At 28.5% G+C, this 19,856-nt stretch overlaps 1 protein-coding gene across 2 annotated transcripts; it reads right to left on the reverse strand.

Annotated features, from left to right (window-relative positions):
• Positions 1 to 14,134: 14,134 nt before the first annotated feature.
• Positions 14,135 to 19,440, reverse strand: LOC111282625 (arogenate dehydratase/prephenate dehydratase 1, chloroplastic-like). 2 transcript variants are annotated; one of them, XM_089760445.1, is made up of 12 exons: positions 18,970 to 19,440; positions 18,630 to 18,824; positions 18,461 to 18,528; positions 18,269 to 18,361; positions 17,822 to 18,022; positions 17,481 to 17,561; positions 17,250 to 17,345; positions 16,757 to 16,834; positions 16,577 to 16,666; positions 16,430 to 16,497; positions 15,791 to 15,872; positions 14,135 to 14,371 (listed from the first exon to the last, which is right to left on the reverse strand). In XM_089760445.1, the coding sequence occupies exons 4-12, from the start codon at positions 18,356 to 18,358 to the stop codon at positions 14,315 to 14,317; spliced, it is 843 nt and encodes a 280-aa protein (XP_089616571.1). In that variant the 5' UTR covers positions 18,359 to 18,361; positions 18,461 to 18,528; positions 18,630 to 18,824; positions 18,970 to 19,440; the 3' UTR covers positions 14,135 to 14,314. The 2 variants fall into 2 exon arrangements, with proteins under 2 accessions (XP_089616571.1, XP_022726519.1); XM_022870784.2 differs by lacking the exon at positions 18,630 to 18,824 and having other exon boundaries at positions 18,970 to 19,406.
• Between the last annotated feature and the right edge of the window lie 416 nt (positions 19,441 to 19,856).

Below are 19,856 nucleotides of genomic sequence, written 5' to 3' on the forward strand. Positions count from 1 at the left end.
TAAAATACTTTCAAGGATAAAAAAAATATAAAAGAAATAATATTTTGGAATTAAAAATTAATAAAAAATTTAATAACGTAAGTAGGTAAAAGGAACTATAAAAATTATATCATTTGTCATAAAATATATTAGAAGTATTGTAATATCTAAGAAAGAGTTATGATAATTTTTAAAATAATAAAATATAAAAATAATTATGAAAAAATATTATTAAAATTTAAATAATTAAATTAACAATGTAAAATTTTAATTAATTATTATTCTTTTAAATATATAAAAATATTTAATAAATAAAAAAAATAGATAACATATATAAGTGAGAAGAAACGTACCATTCATATCATTTAATGTAAAATATGTAAGAAAAGTAATAACATATTAAGAAAAAATTATGACAATTTTAAACATATTGAAAAATAAGAATAAACGTAAAAATATGTTATTGTAATGTAAATAATTATGATGACAATATAAAATTTTGATTAATTACTGTTTTGTATGTATCATTTTATATGAAATGGATAAAAAGTATTATAATATATTAAAAAATAGCTATTATAATTCTAAATATAATTAAATGTAAGAACAATCATAAAAAGAAATTATTGTAACGTAAATAATTAAGTTGTCAATTTAAATTTTTAATTATTTATTTTTTAAACATATAAGAAAAATAGCTAAAACTTAAAAATATACTAGTAACATAAACAAGTTAAATGAAACATAAAAATATGAGAATTATTATAAAATTGATATCATTTGGTATAAAATATATTAGAAGTGTTGTAACATCTTAAGAGAGAGTTGTGATAACTCTAAATGTAATGAAAGTAAGAACAAACGTATAAATATATTATTGTAATGTAAATAATTAAGTTGACAATATAAAAGAATTATTATCTTAAACTCAAAAAATAATTTTAAACAATTAATAAGTATTAACAAAAAAAAGTAAGAAAAATTGTAAAATTAGTGTCATTTGACGTAAAACAAATTAAAAGTATCGTAACATCCTAACAAAGAGTTATGATAATTATAAACGTAATGAAAAGTAACAACATGCATAAAAAGATATTATTATAATAAAAATAATTAAATTGGCAATGTCAAAGAAATATTATTACAAATAAAAAATAATTTTAAACAAAAAATAAAAGTTAATGTAAAAAATGGAGAATAGTAGTAAAATTAATATTATTTGACGTAAAATGGCTATAAGTATTGTTACACCTTAATAAAATATTATAATAATTTTAAACGTAATGCAAAATAATAACAAGTGTAAAAAAAAAATATTAAAACATAAATAATTAAATTGGTAATGAAAAAAATTAGTATTATAAATAAAAAATAATCCTACACCAAAAAATAAGTTTAATTTAAAAAGATAAAAATAATCGTAAAATTGATATATTTTAGTATAAAATGTGTTAAAAATATCATAACACCTTAAGAAAAAGTTTTAATAATTTTAAACGTATTAAAAGATAAAAGAAGCATAAAAAATATTATTATAAAATAATAATTAAGTTGACAATATAAAAAAAAATTTATTATAAATAAAAAATAATTCTAAACAAAAAAAAAAATGTTAATGTAAACAAGTGAGAGTAAGTTTAAAATTGGAATAATTTGGCGTAAAGTATGTTAGAAATGTTGTAACGTAAAAAAATAAGAATAATTATAAAATTGGTATCACTTGATATAAATTGAATTATAATTGTCGTAACACCATAACAAAAAGTTGTGAAAATTTTAAACATAATAAAAAGCAAAAACAAGTGTTAAAAATTTTATTGTAACATAAATAATATTTTTGACAACGTAAAAGAATTATTATTATAAATAATTAATAATTCTAAATAAAAAAAATAAGTGTTAGTATAAAAAAGGCAAGAGTAATTATAAAATTTATATTGTTTAGCATAAAATAGTAAGAAGTATTGTAATACCTTTAAGGAAAAAATTATAATACTTTTAAACGTAATGAAAGATAATGATAAACGTAAAAAAAATATTATTATAACATAAAAATTAAGTGGGTAATATAAAAAAACTATTATTACAAACAAAATAATAATTTTAAATTTGAAAGTTAAGAGTTAATACAAAATAATGAGAATAATCATAAAATTTGTATTATTTAACGTAAAATAATTAAAAGTATCGTTACATCTTAAGAAAAAAAATTATAATAATTTTAAACGTAATGAAAAGTAACAATAAATGTAAAAAGATATTATTAAAATGTAATAAATTGATAGCGTAAAAAAATTAGTATTATAAATAAAAAATAATTTAATTAAAAAATATGTGTTAACATAAAAATGTGAGAATAATCGTAAAATTAATATCATTTGATGTAAAATATATTAAAAGTATCGTAATACCTTAAAAGGAAAACTTGTGATAATTCTAAACATAATAAAAGATAAGAATAAATGTAATAAATTTTATTGTAACGTAAATATAAGTTGATAACATAAAAAAATTATTATTATAAATAAAAATAATTCTAAACAAAAAATATGTTAATGTAAAAATGTGAAAATAATTGAAAAATTGAAATCACTTGGTGTAAAATATATTACAATGTTATAGCATAAAAATATAAGAATAATCGTAAAATTTGTGTCATTTGGAATAAAATAGATTAGAAGTGTCGTAACACCTTAATAAAAAGTTGTGATAATTTTAAACATAATAAAAAGTAAGAACAAGTATAAAAAATAATATTATAACTTAAATAATATTTTTGGCAATGTAAAAGAATTATTATTATACATAAATAATAATTATAAATAAAAAATAAGTGTTAATATAAAAAAAAGAGAGATTAATCATATAATTGATATCATTTGACGTAAAATGGTTAGAAGTATCGTAACACATTTAAAAATAAGTTATGATATTCCTAAACGTAATGAAAGATAATAATAAGTGTAAAAAGATATCATTATAACATAAATAATTAAGTTGATAGTGTAAAAAAATTATTATTACAAATAAAAAATAATTTAAACAAAAAATAAGAGTTAACATAAAACGGTGAGAATAATCATAAAATTGATATTCTTTTACGTAAAATGATTTGAAATATCATTGCACCTTAACAAAAAAATTTTAATAATTTTAAATGTAATGAAAAGTAATAACAAATGTAAAAATATATTATTGAAATGTAATAAATTTGTAAGGTAAAAAAATTAGTATTATAAATAAAAATAATTCTAAATAAAAAAATAAGTGTTAAAAGTAAAAAAGTGAGAATAATAATAAATTTGATATAATTTGACATAAAATATGTTTAAAGTGTCGTAATACTTATGAAAAAATTATGATAATTCTGAATATAATAAAATGTGAGAACAAACGTAATAGATATTATTGTAACATAAATAATTAAATTGACAACATAAAAAATTATTATTATAAATAAAAAATAATTTTAAATCTAAAAATAAGTGTTAACATAAAAATGTGAGAATGATTGTAAAATTGGTATAATTTAATATAAAATGTGTTAAAAGTCTCGTAAGTAAAAATGTGAGAATAGTCGTAAAATTAATATTATTTAGTGTAAAAGAGGTTAAAACTATTGTAATACCCTAAAGAAAAGTTGTAATAATCCTAAATGTAATGAAATATAAGAACAAGCATAAAAAACATACTTTAATGTAAATAATTAAATTAACAATATAAAATAATTATTATTATAAATAAAAAATAATTCAATTAAAAAGTAAGTGTTTACATAAAAATGTGAGAATAATCATAAAATTTATATTATTTAGCATAAAATGTATTAAAAGTGTTGTAACACCTTAAGAAAAAAGTTACGATAACTCTAAATGTAATAAAATATAAAGACAAGTGTCAAAACATATTATTATAACGTAAATAATTAAATTGGTAACGTAAATAATTATTATTATAAATAAAAAATAATTTCAAACAAAAAATAAGTGTTAAAGTAATAAAGTAAAAAAAAGTAAAATAATCATAAAATTGATATCATTTGACGTCGTAATCTTTAAGAAAGAGTTATAATAATTATAAATGAAACAGAAAGTAAGAACAAGTGTAACAAAAAATTAAAATAAATAATTAACTTGACAATGTAAAAGAATTGATATTTTTAAATTAAAAGAATTCTAAATAAAAAAAAATGTTAATAAAAAAAGATGAAAATAATTGTAAAATTCATATCATTAGATGTAAAATGAGTTTGAAATGTTTTATTTGCGAAAAAATTTTAATAATTCTAAATGTAATGATAAAAAAAAGTATAAAAATATATTATTAAACGTAATTAATTAAGTTGATTTTGTAAAATAAATTGATATTAGAAAGTTAAAAAATATATTATTTTTATTTATTAAATTAATAAATTAAATAAAATTATGTATATATTTTTTAATGTTTTCCTATTAATCAAAATTTTTTTTTCTTAATTATATTATTCTTATAATTTATCCTGATAAATCATGAGATATCATGATATCTCATTATTTTAAATGAAGATCGCAATCTTATTGTAGACAAACCCAGCCATAAATTCCATTAAGATATCTATGTCATTGAACAAGCAAAATCTGTTCAAAAAAGACTATTTTTCTTGCAAGTGAAGCTAATTGTCTTTAAAGGCTCCAAATTTTGGGAGTCAGAATCGGCGGACATCTCTGGTTTGGCATTCCAATGGCTTGTCTAGTTATTAGGAAATTAAAGGCAGTTTGGTAGTAACATTTTTTTGCAATAATATTTGAGAGTTAACATTTCAAATTCGATGTCATTTTAAAAAACGCATACCATTATAAGTTCGTTTCTAATATTTAAATTTTTGCTCTCTTCTCTATCACATTATAATACATAGATATGAATCCAAACATAACCAAACATGAATTTATACTAAGCCATGCCCTTCTCCAACCCCCAATTACAAACCTACTCGCAAGGCCGCACTTAAAACCAAAATGATCCAAACAAGGAATTAAATAACATATAAAATTACATGCATCACACATGTGAGTTATAGTGAAGCAAGAAGCTAGGTCACAGATAACAGAACACATTCATAGTGAGGGAGATTTGGTCACACACCTACCCTAAACCCTAAACCCTAAGCCCTAAACCCTAAACCTTGAACTTTAAACTCTTAAAACCTATGCTCTAAGCACTAAACCCTAAGCTTTAAACTTTAAACCCTTAAACCCTAAACGTTAAACTTAAACCCCAAACCCCAAAGCTCGAACCTTGAACCCCAAACCCCGAACCCCGAACTTGAAACCTGAAACCTTGAAACGTCGAACCCCGAACCAAAAACCTAACCCCCAACCCTTAACCCCCAAACCCAAACCTCAACCCTCGACCTTTGACCTCCGACCTTAAACCCCAAACCCTAAAATCCTAAAACCTTAAATCCAAAACCCTGAAACCTTAAACCCTAAACCTTGAACCCTAAATCCTAGAACCCTAGAACCAAAAATCCCAAACCTCAAACCCTAAACTCGAAACCTTAAATCCTAAACTCGAAACCCGAAACTCGAAACCCAAAACCTGAAAGCCTAAACCCTAAGCCCTAGACCCTAAGCCCTTAAAACTTTAAGCCCCAAACCTTAAACCCTAAACCCCTAACCTTAAACCCTTAAACTCTAAACCTTAAACTTTTAAAACCTTTAAAACCCTAAACCCTAAAGGCCTAAGCCCTAAAGTGCTAAGCGCTAAAACCTTAAGCCCTAAGACCTAAACCCTAAAAATCCTAAACCTTTAAAACCCTAAACCCTTAAAACCTTAAACTTTAAGCCCTATGCCTTAAGCACTAAGCCCTAAACCTTAAACCATAAACCTTAAAGCCTAAACCCTAAACCCAAATCCCCAAACCCTAAACCCCAAACCTTAAATCCTAACACCAAACCCCTAAAACTTTAAATCCTAAACCTAAAAACATAAGCACTAAACCCTAAGCCCTAAGCCTTGCCTTAAGCCTTAAAACCCCAAAATCTTAAACCTTAAACCTTAAACCCCAAACCCTAAAACCATAAACCCTAAACCTAAAACCTTAAATGCTAAATTCTGAACCCTAAACCTTAAACCTTAAACCTTTAAACCCTAAAATCTTAAAACCCAAAATATTGAACTTTGATACCTAAACCCTAAATCTTGAACCCTCAAACCCTCAACCTTCAACACTAAACCCAAAACTCTAATTGCCTAAAAAAACTTTGAACCTTAAAATACCCCCAAAAGCCCTAAGACCTCATAAAACCCTTAAAATCTTTAAAACCCAAAAAAGCCCTAGGACTTTAAAAAATCCTCAAATCCCTAAAAACCCAAAAAGCCTTAAAACCCAAAAAAACCTTAAAACCATAAAGAACCAAAAAAGCCCCAGAACTTACAAAAATCATGAAAACCTTAAAAAAAAAAAAAAACCCTTGAAGCTCTAAAAACTTTTGAAACTTTTAAAACTCAAAAAAGCCTTGAAGCTCTAAAATGCCTTAAAACCCTAAAAAAACAAAAAAAAAAGCCTTGAAAATCCAAAAAAAACACCTGAAACACTAAGAACCTTATAAAGCCTGGAGGTGGGAATTAAGCTTCAAGGAGGCTTTCTTGGCTTGTCCTTCGCGAAGGTTGCACCTAAGTCACATGCCCTTACGGTCCATGGGCTCCAACTGCAGGTCAACAATCAAACGACAGGCGTATGCGTTACTTCTAGCCCAAATTCTAGCTTAAAGGCGTTCAGTCATAATCCAACACACAATAGCTTCACACAAATAGCTTCAGGACACTAGCTTTTCAACAAATTGTGATGACCAATTATGCAAATCAAGGATTCCTCTCATACTAGGTTGAATTACTATTATGACGCTACCATCAGTAGGGTAAAACCTATCTCACAATGGTCTAACCTCATTCCTTTAAGCTAAGTAGGCTTTTTACGGGTGCTAGTAGACTAAAAAAGAGTTCTTTCATCTTTCTTCCAATTCACATTAATGGTTTTTAGCTCTAAGCAAAAAAAAAGAAAGTACGAACATATTTTCTGTCTTGAAAGTGAATAAGGTAGAAAAACGTATGCTTTTCTCGAAGATAGTTAGGGTGAAAAAAGACATCAAAAACTCTATTTCCAAGACCCACGAGGTAGAAACTAGTCTTTACTATAAAGGTATCATTAATAATTCTACTTTTGAGTAAGGCATTCAAATAGCACCCTTGTTCCATCTTCTATCCCTTTATAAAATAATATATTTTGATCTCTCAAATAAATATATATTTATAATTATATATAAAAGTAAAACCCCAAGAAAAATGACCATTTTACCCTTACACTATATTACTAATTGCTTAACACCTATCTAAATAGATCATAATGCCTTTTTTATATTAAATGACAAAAATACCTCTTTTATAAATGTTAAATTACCACAATGTCCCTTGCAAACACCCTATTTCATCTAGGAGAATTTTTTTAGGATTAAAAATAGGCCTTCAATGGTAAATTGGGCGTCAATTGAAAGGATTTGGCCCAATGGGATAAAGGCACAAAAAAATTTAATTTCTGTTTTAGTTTTAATTTTGTTTTTAATTTTGGTCTTAATTTTAATTTTGGTTTTTAATTTTAGTTTTATTTTTAGTAAAAAAAAAGGTCAAAAGTCTAAAAAAGTCAAAGTAAAAAAAAAGGAAATAAAAAAATAAAAACATGTGATTTGTGAAAGGAAACCCATGATTGAATGATGAATGAGAAAATCATAGAAAATTAGTTCTTAGAAAATCAAATCAAACCAAATTCGGTTGAATTGATTTATTTTCCAAAGTTGAAAAGGATTCAATCCCCATAAGAACAATGAACCGTACAAAAATCAAACACAAAACAGTACACATAAAAAGGAAAAAATTCTTAACAAGTAATAGTAATTGAAACTAGTAATCAATAGCAAGCAATTAAAGAGCCTAATAATCCAGCTAAAGTCTAAAAAATTCAAACAAGACAGGGCTGTTAAACAAGCAATGCAAAGGTCGCAAACACAAGAAAAATCAATGAAATTATCAAACAAGAAACAATGTAAGTAATTAACCCAATAAGCAAACCCAGAATCAGCAATAAACTAGTACGCCCAAAAGTACACAAGCAAATTAACAAAACATAACAAGCTGGATTTTGGGGCTATATGGTGGAGGTTGGCCATAATTTGAAATTTTAATAAGTTTGGTTTATGTTTGCTTAAAATTATCTAAAAAACAAAGCTAAAAGAAGTCCTCTAGGTGTTGGTGAAACCAGCGATTGATGACGAGATTGGTAGTGACTAGCAGTAGTCACTGGCAAACTACGACAGCAATTGGTAAAGGTAATGATGGTTTTCAACTGAATTATGGGTACAACCGGTGGTATTCTTGGCAAGAAATTAGGGGAGAGAAATGGAGGATCTAGGTTTGAGTTTTTTGATTAAAGCTTTGAAAAGAAAAGTGAATGAGAAAATTTTGATTAAAGATATAGAGATGGAGAACAAGTGGTTAACCTTTTACTTCAAATGCCTTGCATATAACGGTGTTGTTGTAGTAACTAGAGAAGAGTATCAATTTGCAACTTCAATCTGTGCGAGGACCTATGTGAAACCCAGCTCTTAAAGCATGATCTTGTTCCAGCAAACTGAGCCACTAAGCCAAGCTCCCAAATTCCTAAGCAATTAAACTAGTTTTAAGCCAAGCCGATCTTTTGGGTCGTTGAGCCTAGTCATAAGCAATTTTGGTTTTTTTTTCTTCTTTACATTATATATTTTATTTATTTGTATAAATAAAAATTTTTTTGTTTAAATAAAATTTTAAAAAAATCAAATTCATGAATTTTACCAAACTATTTGAGGATTTTCAAGGGTTTAGAATTTTTTCTAAATTATGAAGTTCTACCATACTATTAGAGAATTTCATAATAGAATTTTTTTTGATAAAATAAAATTTTTTCAATCCTACCAAATTATTGGAAGATTAAAATCTTGAATTAAGTACTACCAAATTATTAAAGCAATTTAAGTTCAATTTTCAATAATTAAATTATCTGATAAAATTAAAAAGATATTTTAAGGCTTGAATAACTTGAAATCAAACTGATACCATCTTTTGTATAGGCACTGTGAGAGTGCTATAACCTTTCTCACAAGTAATCACACTCCTGAACCTAAATATGATTTCGTAAATTAAAATTTATCTTTTAAAGATACTCAAATGAAATTTGAGATATCTCTTTAAAATGGAACAAATTCAATTAGGTGGCTAATCACACCTAAACAAAAAATATTGGTGGTAATTGTTTTAATCCATGTCTAATAATAGGTCCAGGATCTATACATTATGACAGTTTGGTGATTCCGCTATAGAGATCAAGAATCAGGCCAATAAATGATTTTTTGTTAACCAAGCCTAAATTAATAAATTTAAAAATTTTTTCCCTTGTTTGTATTTTATTTATTTATTTATTTTGTTCATATTTATCATTTATTTTCACATACATAACATGAGCTCTACACCTGAGTTTCGTCTTTTAAGAGGGAGTAAAGTACTTACGCCTTCATGAGATTTCATGTTTCCACATGGACCAGCAAAACACTCTTACTCAAATTGAACCATTTCCTCTTGTAGCCCATAGTGGATGAGGATTGGGATATCTTACTAGTCTAAAATAAACAATGATGTAAGGAACAATTTGAGAACCCTTAGACTATCAAACCTTTGAACCTAGCACGTAAATAAACCTTAAAGGTTCAAACCTAGGTTAGAGCCCTACCTTCCCTTGCGTTAAAAAATCTTAAATAGGACATATGATGAGATATTTATTCTACTTGTAAATTTATATTTTTTTGTGTATATTGTTTGTATACTAATCTTTATATTGTTGTTTCTATATATTATATGTATACTAACCCTTTTCTTTTATTATGCATGCATTCACATCATTAGATTTATCATAAGGAGTAATTGCCACAAAATAATTTTAACAAAAAAATTCTTAGTTATATCAATGGAAAGCATAGCAAAGTCTTTTATTGGCTTGAAAAAAGAGTATGAAAAGTTGAAGCTTCCAAACAAAAGTTTAAAAGAAAAGCTCAAGCACTTGAACAACAAAAGGATGAATAAAAAAGTTTGTTCATTAACCTTAACACAACACGGTCATGCACCACTCGAAAGCTGGCCCAACTTTTGAAAGAAAATGGATAGTTGCATGCAAAGTTACAAGAAAGAGATGAGGCACTTTCGAGGCATAAAGGCACATCCAAATGTTGAATAGGATTGTGGTTGAAATTGAAACACAATAGGGGCTATGAGGAAAGAATGTAAGCAACTAAAAGGAGCATATGCGAGAAAGCATAACCAGTTGGAGCCCTTGCTTGACCAAATCATTGTGACTACTTACAAAGCTGATGATATGGTAGAAAGGTTGAAGAATGGAAGATAAAGGTGCCACTAGTAGGCGTACATGGTAAAAAACTGTTAGATTTTTTTAATGAAATGCAAAGCCAATATCGATAAATTTAAAAAATTTTCCTTAATAAACTTTAGACTTTTCATAGATGTAATACTGGATTTGGTTAGAAATAACTTATAATTCAATAAAGATTTTCTTTGTTAACAGTTGTTATGAAGTAAATTCTCCTTATTGCATTCAAGCATTTTGCATTCATTCTCATGCATAATTGGATGGTTTCATGAACCTCATTCTATGCACCCTAATTGTGGTATATCAAGGTTTAAGGATAACTTGACCAATTCACCATCAGTATAACACCTGAGTCTAAGCCAAAAAAATGGAGCAAGACAATACAAGCCGTGTTAAAAAGTTGAGAGGGCTCAAGAAAAAATTAAAAGGAAGCTAACTAGGATCTTAGAGACATTAAATAAGAAGAATAAGGGATAGGCTGGGGAAAAAGCCAACCCCAAGACCATCCATTACAAGATGTTGTTAACCCTTTGTGTCTTCATAGCTATGGCTCATAATAGGCACAGTCCACCCAAGACATTCCTCTACATCAATTTACACTTTTTGCCTGATATACTTATCCTGAAATGTCTACTGCATTGACTCAAAGGTAGTTTCAAACCTTTGTTAATCCTGTATTCATAAAAAAGATAATTGAACCAATTTAAGTTCCCAACCTAGATGAACTAAAAAAGGATGAGAAGTTGAAATTAAAGGTGGTTGAAAGTTTAAAAGACTTGAAAGGATGAACAAAAGATGAACCTACTAGAAAAGAGATTAAGGGTCGTTGTGGGTATAGACTTTTATAACTCCATGGATGCTATTGGGTTTTGCTTGGTTCCAAATGTTTTGATTCCTCTAAAATTCAAGGTGCTTGAGTTTGAAAAGTATAATGAAATGAAATATCCTATCACACATATTACCATGTATTGTTGAAAATATTGCTACCTATACCAATGATGCAAAATTGTTGATGCATGTAGATAGCTTTATTGATTTAACTGCAAGGTGGTATATCCAGCTAGACTGAACCCACATCCACTCTTGGAAAAATTTTGCCCAGGCAATTATTAATCAATATCGTTACATTATTGACTTGGCTCTTGATCATGTTTTTTTTACAAAGCATGGAGAAAAATTTAATAGAATCTTTTAAAGAGTATGCCTAACGATGGAGGGATATAACTTCTCAAGTTCAACCTACTTTAACTAAGAAAAAAATAATTATCTTGTTCATAAGCACTCTTAAGGCACCCTATTATGAAAAGATGATAGAAAACGTAATAAATAACTTTTTGATATGGTGATTTCAAGGGAGATTATTGAAAATGCCATTAAGAGTGGCAAGCTTAATGAAGGACAAGCCAATGGTACCAAAAAATGTGGGATGCCGAAAAAAAAATGTTGAAGCTCAAGTAGTGAGTTTTGAAAGGCAACAATTCAAAAGTTATGTTCTATATCTACCACATGTCCATTTTGCTTACAACCTTTACAATTATTAATATTGCACAAGTCCCTTACCCGTCTCATTACCTAACTATGAACATCATCTCCTTAAGTCCTTATCAACTAGCCTTTTAAATATATGCATATGGGCCTAGTCTTGTCACTATACCAATTTCAAGGCCTAACAATCAAGCAAGTGGTTTAAAAAAATCTAGAGACAACCAAGAGAGAGCTCGTATTATCCTATCTCTATAACATATACTGAGCTATTCACATACTTGGTCAAGAACGACCTAGTATCTCCAATTCATTTGAAACCATTGAAGCCACCCTGTCCCCAATGATACAATGTTAATGCCATTTATGATTATCATAATGGATATGCAGGTCACTCTATAAAAAGCTGCCCTACTTTCAAACATAAAGTACAAAGTTTGATCCGAGTAAGTTCAGTGAGCTTCAACGAATCAAAGGAGCTAAAAGTCAATAAAGGTACTTTGCCTAATCACCTAAGGACATAATTTTGAGAAGAATACAAAAGGGCTGATTGAAACTGCTTGTTATTTTAGGATTTCTTCAGAATAATGATTTCTTTTATGTACTAGAATTTCATTTTATTTTTTAGCATTTTAATAAAAATGGCAGATATTATGCATTTGCAAGACATTTCCTCTTTTGAGTGAATCACCACTATATGCTTTTACCTTTTCACATATTTTCCTATACCCATTCTCATACTCCAAATAATTATTATTCAGACAGTCATAACAACAATTCAAGATTCGATTTTGATATGATTGATAAATTGATATTGTTAATCCATTGGGATTATTGGAAAAAAAAAGATAAATTTGGTAAAAAATTTCACTTATTGAAAGAGAAAAGTGCTGCAGTATGTGATCTTTGTAATAATTTATTCATAAGTTTGCTATTAGTTAATAAATGTTCTTTATTAAAAGTATTCATATTTGATATGAGAAATAACTAATTTTCTTCTACCTTTCACACAAAGAGTAATATTATTCTTTGCTACCTTATTTGAATCTGTTGAAAATTTCTTTCAAGAAACCTTAACCAAAGATCACCCTCACATTGTGAGGCAAAGTTTGACAAGCTTAAAAAAGTGAATATCCTTAGTGATTTCAGGAGCAAAGCCTTTTTGTGTTCAACTTGTTCTTGAAAATTGATGAAAAGTACAAAAAAAAAGAATAAAAAAAAGAATAAAAAATTAATGAGACAAATTGTCAAGGTGCTCTACATGAAAAAAAAATGATCTTTTGGTTTGATTACCCTTCAAATATAGTTTGGGCCTATTTTATTAATTTCTTTCATAACCCTTCACTCTAACCTACGTTATGTCCCTTAAAAGTCCATTTTGATTGGATGTGAATACTCGAATTAAATAATCATAAGTTAAACTAAGGCAAGATTGCAATTGGACTGCGTGAGATTTCAATGTCATTGATGGATCAACGGGAAAGGAATTAAAAAGAATAAGATAGGAGATGTACAAAAAAAAAAAAAAACCCAAAAATAAAAAAATAAAAAAAATAAAAGGAAAAAGAAGACTTAAAATGAAAACATGAAAGGGTAGTTTAAGTAAAGATGGAGACTCGAGAAAATAACTTCATTTGAGGATCCTAATAATATATATAATGTTTGACTCAAAGATCGAAAATATCAATGGAATGTGTTTTTAAAAAAAAAATTTGAGTTGAAATTCAAAATTATCTAAATAGTCATTATTCTGGATGTTGATATCCCATTTAAAATAGTTATAACATTTTGCTTTTGTTCATCTTTGATTTATTTGACCAGACTTTCTTTCGATAATGAATACCTAATTTTCTTGTTCTTTACCAAATGTGCTTCCCATGAATGAATTGAAGAAATGTATCGTATTTGTTATAAATTAAATGATGATAATTAAGTGAATGATAATGTCCATAAGAAATTTTTTTATTTTTTTTTTAAAGTAATCAAAGATGAAAGAAGTGAAAGAAACTTGAGAAGATGATTTGAAAAAGACAAATGAAATGACTCTGTGATGAATACAATGACAAATTGGTCAACATAACATGTGAGTTGTGACCAAAGGAAGAAAACAAAATGGATCAATTGATGAAATTTGTTTTGAAATTGTTAATGTAAGCTATAATCTTTATTTAATTGTATGCATTTCAAATATGACTACGAACCCAAGAATTTCAAATCCTACCTTGAATATGACTTTAAACATTTTATATATTACCATTGGGACCTGAGTTCAAAATACATTCCCTATCATCACCTTTAAACTTGCATTCTATAACACCATATCATTAGAGAATATGCCAAAAGGTTTACAAGCACTTCGTACTGCTAACTCACATACGATGAGGATATGGAAGAGTACATATAACAAAGCTACAAAGTCGTGTCCATGGGATAACAACCAAGTACCCTAAGAAATGTTGCAAATTCCTGCAATGCAATAATGAATTGTAATCCTTAAAGAGACTTCAAGACCAAGAACCACCAATCTTTCAATCAAATCGATAGATAATGATATATCATAACTGTCAAACACATCAAAGTGACTATCAAAGCTCAAATATTAGTGCACAGTACTATCATGGGTTTCCTGGTAATACAGCATCAGAGGATATAGCCATGACTTTTGAGTAGGTTAGTGAAAGGTAAACAATTTCATAACTCTTCTGTGGGGAAATATGAATTAGATAATTTGTTCCGATTAAGGCCGCATTTGAATTGAAACGGAGCTGCGTTTATCATGAAATCCAGTGTCAATTGTATTGAATAGTGCCAAAAAATGCATTTGGCTTACATGAATGGTGTAGTAGAAATGAAGGTTCACTGTGTGGCAACTTTAAAATTTTACTGGTGCTTCAAGCTCCAGCGAAAAAAACTCACCACCAGTGGACCCTATCTTTCCAAATTAGCCCCTATTGTCTTTTTTTTTTTTTTCTTTTATTAGATTTTAATGTAGCAATGAAAATATATTTAATCTAATCTAGTCCATTTTTGTATTTAAAAGTTTTTCCATTTCTTTTCATTTTTTATTTTTCTTATTTTAAAAATTTTTTTCTAAATAAAAATAATTATTAATTTTTAAAAAATTATTTTTATATATTATTATCAGTTTTATTAATTTTTAAATATTTATTAACAAAATTATTATTTGAAATAAAAACTAATTTTAGTAATTTTTAATTATTTATTAATTTTATAAATATAGAATAATTTAAATTTTTTATTTTATATAAATTTTAATATAATGTCTTTAATGGTCATTTTTTATTTTCACTATATTTTACCTTACCGTCACTACTGTGATTACATTCAAATACATACTCTGTCACTAATTTTAATCTCATCATTACAGTAACTAATTTCACCGCTACTGCTACTTTTAATCTTACTACAATTAATCTCATCACCCATCCAAATTGACCCTAAAGACATGAACTTATATGTATGATGAACTATAAAATTTTTATAGTATAAAGAATTAAATAAAACTGAAAGAAAAACCAGTAACAAATTAATAAGTTGACACTTCATTTTCACTTACGCTTAGACCATCCAACTTTTATAATTTCCTAAAACATGTAAAGCAACCTTTGATACAATATTCTTGACCTCTTAAAATAAGAATATTAATCAGGAAGTCAGTTATGTTCCGAATGAGAAGGCAGGAACTGAGGATTACTTTCTCAAGCAATAAACAAATACAGTATGAGAAAACATTGCATAAAATAAAAGACAAATTGACAGCAGCAATTAAAAGTTTGTACTAGGATATATACAGACTTTGGTAAATTAGAAATCAATGGCATAACAACAGCCAAAATATGCATAGTTAAAAACGAGAAACCAAACCTGCAAATGTCCCAAAGCATTTTGAGCACGAGGCTCAGCCATAGAAGCTTCAAAATCGATATAGAAAAGATAGTCAAAGTACCTAAAACCATAAACTGGTCAGTCAAACAAAAACAAGACAAGGTTGCACATGTATTTATGCAACTGTATGTTGATTGGGACTATCTCTTCTTAATTTCTAGTCTTTGTCCTAAGAATTCTAGAATACAACGACAAAGGTGCTTGATCATTTGATCCAGGCACCACTATACTCATGCATGCAAAATGGACTTGGCTCTGTCAATTAGTTAACACTACAGCCTCATATACAGGATCAGCTCGCTCCCAAACAAGGCATTCTATTTACCAGTGATCGTTTTAATTTGAATAAGGGTATAATCATAATAGCTCTAAATATGGAGTTATCACTCTGGCATATTGAGGGGATATGGCATATTATGCACAAAACACACGCAAATAAACAAGTCTTTTCCACTTTTTCCAGGAAAAAAAAAAAAAAAAAGAAAGAGAAGAAAATGCCTGCTCTGTGTTCAAGTTGTAGTTCTTTTAATTATTTTGTCGGGACATCCACCAGAGTGAAAAACGTTTTTAGGTTTTTTATAATGGTCATAGAACTGATTCTAACAAAATAATACTCACCTGGCAGCACCAGTGTTTGAGTCATCAACAACTCTTAATGGCCGTTTTCTCTGTGGCCTACTTTCAATCTGAAATTTGTGCAGAGAAAAATGGTAAAAACAAAGGCTCTCTCACAGAGTAAAATAGACAAACAACCTTGGAAGATACCTTTGTCAAATTTATGTCTCTCAGTGCAAACACTGCCAAAGCTTTAAACAATATACCTGGTCCTTCTTCCAAAGTAAATACAATGCTTGTCTGGAATGAGGAAATGTTATATTCGAAACTGGGAACTCTTGAGGGAACATAAAGTAATTCTAGGTTATAAGGATGAAAAAGAAAAGTTGCCTTAAAGGGCTTATCAGTCCTTGGAATTATTGGATCCCTTGCAAGTACCAGAAAACGAGTGATATTGTCAGAGTCATCCTGCATAACCCACAAAAGTTTAGCAAAGAAAGTAGAATTTCTGATTAACCACAATAATTCTCAGTATAATTGAGCACATATGGGACAATTGGCAAAGTCATAAGCATGAAAATATCAAATTATATCAAATGAACTTCTATCTAAACTTGCGTATTCAAAAAAAAAAAAAAAAAGTACTTCCACCTAAACTAGAAATTCCACACAACCTTCAAAAATGATGGTAAATTTTTTGATTTAATATTCTTGCATAGGTTGGATAGCTTGTTTTCTACGTTAACAAACTACTACAATAACAATAATATTTTTCAAGGTAAAGAAATGAAGGAATGATCAAATCAACCAGACACTGTGTTTTTTTTTTCTCTTCTAATAACTTTAATCAGAGCTATAAAGAACAAAGGAGGTGAAAAGATACCTGAATTTTCTCAGCGAGTACATTAAGCCCATAGACTTCTGCAGCTCTAATACTCGCAACAGCAGCAGCATCCCTCAAGCCATTTGAGGCTACATACTAAAGCAAAGTGATTTACGTTAAATACTCTGTTACGTTAACAGAGAAAGAAGAGACATTCTGTCACAAGCAACCAGATAGATGTTGGTGTATCAAGATTCAAGACATTAAAGAAAAGACATCTAAAAGAAATACCTGAGCGGCAAAACCTGTATCATCAACATTTTCCCTGGGAACACCCAACTTACACAGGAAAATGTCACTTACGGCAAGTGCCTGCATGTAAGAACGTAAATTTTATAAATTAAAACTTCAAATTTTTATTTGACACATTGAATGAGACAAAGAGTTCTGTCACCAACATAGAGAACATATGCTACTCTTACAGCACCAGAAAAATGTGATCATATCATAGACAATAGGAGGATGGAGCTATAGATTGATTGACTGTACCATGAAGGCAGGTCTTACATATGCCTAGTCAAGTAAAAAATTAATAAAAAAAAAGAGTCGAGACCTGGTGAGGAAAGCCTAACCTGGGGATGACTTAACACACGCTTCAACTGCTCGATTCTGACCCCCGGCAGAGCTAGTAGGCAGAGATTAACAGGCAGCTGCACCTCACCGACAATATGGAGCCTATGACGAAGGAGTAAATCATAGTTGCGATGGATGCTACCACCAGAAGAATTCTCAATGGGAAGAACTGCCTTTTCAGCTAGCCATAATTCAACTGCCTGCCCATATGTATTCTTTTTCATCAGGAATCTAATAAAGAAAAAAGCACAGATTTGCATCTCAAAAATATTTCTTGTTTTCCAAAAATAGGTGTTTGGACGCCTAACAGTTGCAACAAGAATTTATTTATTCAGGATTGAGTAAATAGCAGAAAATCATAGCCATTACAGTAAAATTGGGGATTATGTAACGGTGACAAATAGATTTTCAAACCCTTTACAGACCCGTACAACAAACAAACGAACCTTAAATGCATCTTCAAACTCATCACATGGCACTGTTTCACATTTAGGGTAGGCTTTGAGTGCAGCATCCTCGCTGTAAGAACCTAGCATCCCCTGCACCATTAATATAGTCAAAGTGAAAAAGCGTTTCTTTGACTGGCATTTCCCTTTTATCCTTTTATGGGCAGTACAAGCAAGTGATTCTCATCATACCTTAAATGATATCCGCACCTTTGAAGAATCATCAAGAGTGACTGATAAATCAGCAACAGTTAACGGCTCTGCGATTGATGGGAAAGTTCAAACGAGGATATTGCACGGTATTAGACAGTATATGGGAATCTGACAAAGATGGTAAAGGAGAAAGCAAAGTAAAACTCACAGAAATTATTTAAACAAGCATAATTCTCCATTTGGATCTTGGGGGAGAATGACAGAAAAATGGAAAGCTAGTTCATTTCCAGTTAAACTAGAGGCAAGGAAGTAACATAGCAGCGCACAAACATTCATCCAAAGCTAGTTAAATGCACCAGATTCCATTCCCAGAGAACAATCAGAGAGCCTTAAACAGATGAACCTACACTAAATTTTGTTTTTAGTAGAAAATTAAAAAAAAATGGAAAATTTTACTAGCTGCAATAAGAGAATACTAGCAAACTAGCAAGTAGGCTCAGAATATGAATTCAACAAAATCAATAAGTAAAAGAGATATAAATACCCACTTGGGAGAGAAGTCAAATCCTTATGGAATTTCCTTCCGTGGTTATGAGTAGCAGCTACTTTGCCACCTTGAACGGAGTTTATTGACCTCTGACGCGAAAACCATCTAATGGTAACGGGTGCCAAATTAGATTTAGAGGGTTTGTTCCGGTTCCACCAGGAATATTCATATTCACTCCTCCACCCCAACAAAGCAACACATTTCAAAGCCATCAATTTCCGAGTCGTTTTGACATCAAGTAGGTTATCTAATCAGAACAAGAAGCATCGGTTGGGGTCGGACGCGTTGTTGGTTGATTGAAGCGTTTCGCGGAGCACGCGAAATTCCTATGTAGGTGGGCAGGTCTAGCAGTTGAACCACACACTTTCATTACTTTTAGCAAACAAAACAAGAAATGCCGTTTGAGTCGCTGGACTGGATGATGTTTGATTTCTGATGAGATGGCATAACAACTTTTGTTCTTTTGGTTAGCAAAGGAATTCGTGAACCCATTTAATAATATAAATTCTTCAACTTTACAAAAATTAAATATGTTTTCAATTTTTATTGAGAAATTAAAATTTCTAATTTTTAATTTGTTATAATTAAAATTTTGATGTTTTAAAATATTTTAAATTTTTTGGTTACTTATTCGGACAGAATTGTAGAAAAATAATTGAAAAAATATTATTTTAATAATTTTAATAATTGAATTCTTTTATTCATTTATTTTCAAATCATATCATATCATATCCTCATATTATAATAACATATATAAATAAATTTACCATATCAATGTCCGTATAGATAACTCTCTTAAATGACACATCATATAGTTTTTTAAAAGATTAAGATAATTTTTTTAATTACAAATTAGATAATTTTAAATTTATTTAAATATCAAAATTA

This window comes from Durio zibethinus, chromosome 5 (genome assembly GCF_047325235.1).
Source record: "Durio zibethinus cultivar Kanyao isolate XHJ-2024 chromosome 5, ASM4732523v1, whole genome shotgun sequence".
Taxonomy (NCBI): Eukaryota; Viridiplantae; Streptophyta; class Magnoliopsida; order Malvales; family Malvaceae; genus Durio; species Durio zibethinus.

Bases quoted from the DNA above. Each gene is read 5' to 3' on its own strand.
- LOC111282625 (XM_022870784.2), bottom strand. From the start codon at position 19,180: ATGGCTTTGAAATGTGTTGCTTTGTTGGGGTGGAGGAGTGAATATGAA. The intron at 16,835-17,249 runs GTATCTTTTCAC...TGGGTTATGCAG, and splicing joins TACTCGCTGAGAAAATTCAG to GATGACTCTGACAATATCAC. The intron at 15,873-16,429 runs GTGAGTATTATT...TTATGGTTTTAG, and splicing joins TCAAACACTGGTGCTGCCAG to GTACTTTGACTATCTTTTCT.